Source organism: Kryptolebias marmoratus, linkage group LG6 (genome assembly GCF_001649575.2).
Source record: "Kryptolebias marmoratus isolate JLee-2015 linkage group LG6, ASM164957v2, whole genome shotgun sequence".
NCBI classification, from domain to species: Eukaryota; Metazoa; Chordata; class Actinopteri; order Cyprinodontiformes; family Rivulidae; genus Kryptolebias; species Kryptolebias marmoratus.
The window spans coordinates 30,206,729-30,213,616 of NC_051435.1; the positions used below are offsets into that span (position 1 = coordinate 30,206,729).

Sequence of the window (6,888 nt, forward strand, 5' to 3'; positions counted from 1 at the left end):
CCCAGGAACAACATCAGACATCTCAGTCCAGAAATGTGCAGTTCTAGTCACAGCCAAGATACTGCGCAGAACCCTCAAGCTCCCAGGCCTCTGGTAGAGGACCCGAGCTCAGAGGATGAAACAAAGACCACCCGCGGAGGGTGAGAAGGGAATTTTTTTTATTTTTTATATATATATATGCAATGCCTTTGCTCGTAAAAACTTTAAAAACAAGAATTGTCTGTACCGTGTCTGCCAGTTCACTGAAGTTCTGCTGGGCATAGTTGAGAATATCTCCTACTTTGAAGATGGGGCAGTTGATGTGTTCTTCCATGTTAAATTTGCATGTTTTGATATATGATTGAGTTATTGATGGAAGAAAGTTCCCTCTGCACAAAAGCATATATTCAAATTAACCTTCATAATTAATACTGTAATCTGCATCAGTGCAATGTTTTTCAGACCTAGTATTATTAACAATTCAGATGATCCAGACCCCAAAACACAGATAAACATGAAATTGCAACTTATGATGTATCCTAGGTAAAATAATAATATGATATAAAAATATAAAGTAAGATTATGATGAAATGAAGTGAAAACAATCAATATGTTTACCTGGCATTAGGATATATCAGGTAACAAGGAAACCTTCTGTTCTGAATGATTTGGTAGCTGAAGAAATTTCTCAGCAACCCCACATAGATCAGATTGCTTTGCTCACTGTTGAGCAAAACTGGAAAATTATTGTTAAAGTGATATCCCAGCCGTTTTGAAGTGTGGTTCTATGGAAAAGTTATGATGAATTATTATTTTACCTGTTATGAAGGGCTTCAGTTTGAAGAAACAAAGTTTACATCTGACAGGCTAGGATGAAAAGAACCAAGAACAAAGAAGACTGCTGCCTTAAGGTTTAAATATTAAATTTTGCATGAACCACTGTAACATTTTGAAGACTGAAAATGTTTTAAAAACATCAAAAATCTTCTTTGGAAGTAGGTTTGTGCAGACAAGTCATACTTAACTCCTCAGTTTAAATGGAGCCAGTTTAAATAGGACAGTTGTGAAACTGGGACACCATCCTGCAGGTTTTCCTTGTTTCCCTGCTCCAACACACCTGATTCAGTGGTTAAATCACCTCTCCATGTTCTGCAGAAGCCTGGTAATCACCCATTGATTCAAATCAGGTGTGTTGGAGCAGAGAAACAAGGAAAACATGCAGAATGGAGGCACTGAGGACCAGGATTGGCCACCACTGGTGTAAAGGTTCATGTAGTGTTTGCATGAACCACTACATGAACCTGGTTTAGTATGGCAGCAATCCCCTTTGCCCTTGACCGTGTTCACAGTAGCCAGTTTCTTATAGATCCTGTCAGACACAAACTTTTTTTTCTCAAAAGTGAGTTTGTTCAGAGAGCTATCTACAACAGGTAAAATATTTTTCTTCTGCCACCAAAAGTGAATGACATGTCTGTGCGTGTGTCTGTCTGTTAGCATGTTTTCATGATACATTTATCTCATGAATCACAGGGCAGATTTTAGAGACACTTGCCAAAGGTAATCATTGGCTGTACATCTACGAATGATTAACTTTTAGAGTAAATCCAATTCAAGATGGCTGCTACAGCTAATCTACATTATTCAACACACAAATGGCTATAACTCAGTCCAATTTATAGATACTGAGCTAAAATTAGATGTGGTAGTAGATGAAAATCATTGGCAATACATACTCTGAGCTTGACATCTTGCAATATTGCATGAGATTGTACATGAATTCTTTTTTCAAAATTTGACCAAAATGGCTACAACGCTGATCATAGTCTAAAACTCTGCCATGAAAGGTAGGAGGCAATCTATATTATTTCAAGAAATGCTAGGCCTTTAATCTTCATAACTTTTCCACAGAACCTTGTGGCTGGATTATCCCTTTTAAAGATAAGCAGGAAGCTTTTTGTGAATAGATTTTGTGAGTTGATTTGCTGCTTTCAGCAGAATAGTTGTTTTTATGAGAATAGAAGAACATAAAAGCATCCTAATAAAGCTGCAATTACCCCAGACCAGCTCAGAATGTGGCCTCACATCTGTGACCTCAAAGCCTTCACATCTGTATTTAGCACTTTATTTGTGATCAGATAACCTTAGGCTGTGTTATTATCAGGTGTGAACAGGGCTTCATGTGTAAAGAGTTATACTTGGTGTAGTTGAACGTTGGGAAGCGGATGCTGTTCTTAATGAAGATTGTGAAATCCTTCACCTCCTCCATGGGTTCACTGAGAAGAGCAGAGCACAAAAGAGTATGTGTTTATCTGCTTCATGAAGTTCCACACACTTTATTTGGCTATAAAGAGCTTTACAATGAATGTACTTAAGGATGCCATTTTCAGAACACAAGGATCAGGTTATCAGTGACTCACTGTCTTTATATAATAAATTATATTATTTATAATATGACAAGTGTTATTAGTGAATATATAATGTACTCAAATGATCAGTTATACTTTTTCTGCACTGAAGTGTGAAGTATTACTTCACACATATGAATAGTTTTTCAAAGGAACTCAGAATTAAATGATATTTCAGTGACTATACTCCACCTTCAATACCATTGTCACATAAATACAGAAAGATGTGGAGACAAAAGGCTCTAAAAAATATTGAAAAAGCAGAATGTCACTGGAGATGAGTTCAAGTGATTACAAAGTGATTTAGGTCAGTATGATCTAGTCTTACATTACCTAACAACTGTACAAAGTCTTATGAAAAAATAAAAAAGATCTCATGCAGGTAAATCTCACGTCTTTATGGTATCAATCTCTGCTGGACACCAGCCCTTAATTTCACACATATTAATAGTGGAGTTGAAAGGAACGCATCGTCCTGTAGGAATTCCTGAGCAGAGGCAGAGAAACATTTCAAAAAAACAATACATCATCATCATGTATATATATGTGTGTGTTTATATGTATACACTCCCTTATAAAAGTATTGGAACAGTGGGGCAAGATCTTTTCCTTTTGCTGTAGAATAAAAACCTTTGGGTTTGACTACAAAATATGAATATGGGACAAAAGAGATCAGTTCAACATTTATTTCCAGGTGTTTACATCTGGATCGGATACACAACTTAGAAGAATATTTGTGGAAAACCAGAGTTTTAGGTAAACAAAAATACTGAAATGTATAGACTTAAAATAGATTAAAGTGAATAAACTTAATATCTAGTTGCAAATCCCTTGCTTGCAATAACTGAATCAAGCGTGTGACCCACTGACATGACCAAACTTTGAGCATTTTTCCTTTGTGCTGCTTTTTCAGGCTTTCAGTGCAGCCTCTTTCAGTTCCTGTTTGTTTAGGGGGTCAGTCCCTTCATTCGCTTCTTTGGCTGGTAAAATGCAGCTCTAGAAGGTTGAAGACTGGAGATTGACTTGGCCAATCTAGAACCCTCCACTGTTTCTTCCTGATGAACTCCTTTGTTGTTTTGGATCATTATCTTGCTACATGATGAAAGCTCTCTCAATCAGTTTCATCTTTCTTAAATTGACAGACAAAGTGTTTCCAAAGACTGTAGAGTAACCTTTAGCCTTTTTGTTACTTTGGTAAAGGTTCATCTTTGTCTCATCAGTCCAGAAAATGTTGTCCCAGATCTTCTGAGACTTGATGAAGTCCTCGGTGAAATGTAGATTGTGATCCCTTCATTCCTGCCCTCTGGAGGTTGTGACTGATGTCACTGAAAAGTTGTTTCAGGGTTTTGCTTTAAAGCTTTCACAATGTTGTCCGCTGCTCATGTTTTCCTTGGTGTTCTTGTTGGTTGTCACTTACACCAGTGGCATACCTGCCAACATTTGCTAATGACAGTGAGGGACATCCATACATATTAGTGAGTGTCTGTGGCGCCAAGCAGTCCCAGGGGGCTGGAAATTCTTTCAAAAAAATCAAATCAAAATTATACATTTTTCAGCCATTTGAAGTGCATTACACTAAATTCTTAGAACTAATAAAGCAACGTAAAATCAGTATATTATCTATTTGTTGAATGGTAGAATACTGACTTACAACTAGCCTTTCAGCTGAACTTTATCTGAGATCATACCTAAAACAAAAAAGAAAAAAAGGGTAAAGTAATTTTCAACACACTGAGCACCATGAGTTTGTCTTCACTGGATTATACTGTATTTTTATTACAAAATACGCTTTGTACCATATAACCTTATAAAGTAACAGTGGGCTGCCCTGAAAAATCTGCTAGATAAATAACACAGAATACATACAAACAGAAAATACAACTTGCTTGACAATGCCCATATCTGAGTCTAAAAATCAGAAGTCCAACATTTGTCCAGTAAGACTTCCCATTTCTAATATGCTCATTTTTCGTGTCAGTAGCTCTTCCACTCAGAGCCTTACCTAGGACAGGATTAAAAAAATGTATTAACTAACCTACAGGCTTCGTAACTAATTCATCTTGATTAATTGCTTGTTTATCAAATAGCAATATTCAACATAATAAATTGTGGTTGATGGCTGACTCAATGAAAAACCAGAACCAGAACCAAAACTTACACACAAAAAGTAAATTTTTCATCTTATGTATTTATTTTTAGTACAGATTAGTGCAAACTCAAAGTGCACATGAAATTATATTAAGAATAATAATCATGACAATTATAATAATAATAATGATAAATAACAATAAGTTAAAAAGAATGATTCACATGCAAATTACACTCACTCTCCTCTATTGCGAGGAGAGTGAGTGTAATTTGCATGTGAATCTATCTTGCATACATCTCACATTTAAAAGCTTAAATTCCACACACTCTGCAGTCATCTTACACACCACCATCTGATGCTGTCTGGTCATGCTCTCCCTGCCACAACCTTACAGTCCATGATCTCCCTCAGGTTACCTCTTCTACACAGGATGGAATCCACCTGCATTCTCCTGCCTCCACTCTTATGGGTCACCTTGTGTTCCTTCCTCTTTTGGAAATAGGTGTTGGCAAAATCCACCACCATCATTCCTTCCTGGTTCCTTTCCTTGACACCAAACCTGCTCATCACCTCCTCCTCTCCTCTGTTTCCTTCACCAACATGTCCATTCAGATCTGCTCTGATCACCACTCTCTCCTCTCTGGGAATATTCTCTATCATTTCATCAAGATCCTTCCAGAATTTCTCTTTCTCTTTTCCATCATATCCAACCTGTGGAGCAGAACCACTGACAACATTCAGCATCAGCCCTTCTACTTCTACCTTCAGACACATCACCCTATCTGACAGTCTTTTCACCTTGACTACATTCCTTGCTAACTCCTCCTTCAGGACCAGCCCTACTCCATTTCTCTTCCTATCCACACCATGGTAAAACAGCTTAAATCCTGCCCCGATGCTGCGAGCCTTGCTGCCCTTCCACTTGGTCTCTTGTACACACAATACATCTACCTTCCTCTATGTCTCTATGTTTAGAGTTGCTACCCTCAGTCCTACACTCTTGTCTTTCCTCTTCTCTCTCTGTCTCCTGGCACGTTTCCCTCCTTGTGGTCTTTGACTAACAGTAGCACAATTTCTGCCGGTACCCTGTTTGTCAACAGCACCAGTGGGAGTTGTTGTTAACCTGAGTCTCAACTGATCCAGTATGGTGTCCCTTATGGTGTCCAGTATGAACTCACATGTCCTCTATAGAGAATAAATTCAGTCTGCACAGGCAAAACCCAAATGAGAGGAGACACTCAGCACTTACTGTTTGCACCAATGTAATGGGACACAACTGGGCAACAAAAAAGACATGTACTAATACTTTTGCTCACCAAAAAATTTGGCATTTTGTTACAAATAAAGCTGTCATCTAAGCTGTGTATCTGATCCAGATGTAAACATCTGGAAATAAAAGCAGTTTATTTCTTGTTTCATATTCATCTTTTGATGTCAAACCTGAATGGTTTTAGTCTACAGCAAAAGGAAAAGATCTGGCCTCACTGTTCTAATACTTTTAGAAAGAAGTGTACATGTACACTTGGAAATTATAAGAATTTGACAAATAGACAAAAGATGTTACCATAATCAGCAGGTTTTTGAAGAAACCGTGTGCAGTTGCTGTCGTGCGTGCATTTATATTTTTTCCCATTCTGTGCAACAGAAAAACAAGATTGTTTTTTTTAAATGATAGTTATTTGTTTTTACAGATAGATCAAATCAAATGACTGATGTCAAAAAATTGCCACTCCACTGCTATTCCTAACCCAACTTTGTATATCTTCCAGCCTAAAAAAATGTAATAGTGTTAGATGTTCCTTTGTTTTCTTAACAAGAGCAAATCACCACCCAAAAACCTTTCAGAAATGTGACTTTGTATCACTTTGGCTTTTCCATATTGATTGTAGCAGACAGAGGAGGATGGAGGAAGGGTGCAGCCTCTTCCTCACTTTACCACATGTTTAAACAAACAGGGGCACCAAGTATGTTTATCAAACAATAACAGGTTGATTATACCTTATAGGAATTCAATCACTGACTTACTTAATCTATTCACCCTTATGGTTCACCAGAACTGAACAGCTTAAGATGAATCCATTAGTCACAGGGAATCCCTATCCTAATTTTTATACCCAGTAAGGAGGAAACAGAATTTTGTCTTTCAAGATTTTATTACAAAAATAAACTAAATCAGCTAAAAATCAACAATAAACATTTAAGACATTTCAACAAAAATAAGACCAACCCTTAGGATTTGGGGGATAAAATTCTAATAAATTGTCACAGCTCCATCTGTTCCTGCCACGCCTCTTGCCTCTAGTCATGCCACAGCCAAGTAACTTTCCACTCATCCCAGTTCCAAGCCACGCCCATGTTACCATGCCCACACAATCACAGTCATCTGCTTCACCTGTTCTGCCATGCATATATACT

General features: G+C 37.5%; 1 protein-coding gene across 1 annotated transcript in view; it reads right to left on the reverse strand.

The window, feature by feature from the left end:
- p2rx3b (purinergic receptor P2X, ligand-gated ion channel, 3b) overlaps nucleotides 1-6,888 on the reverse strand; it is a 38,329-nt gene that overhangs the window by 16,898 nt on the left and 14,543 nt on the right. Inside the window, exons 4-7 of the mRNA XM_037976299.1 lie at nucleotides 6,038-6,107; nucleotides 2,778-2,871; nucleotides 2,175-2,252; nucleotides 227-368 (exon numbers count right to left, since the gene is read on the reverse strand). Coding sequence (XP_037832227.1) covers nucleotides 227-368; nucleotides 2,175-2,252; nucleotides 2,778-2,871; nucleotides 6,038-6,107 — 384 coding nt within the window. The remainder of the gene's footprint in view (nucleotides 1-226; nucleotides 369-2,174; nucleotides 2,253-2,777; nucleotides 2,872-6,037; nucleotides 6,108-6,888) is intronic.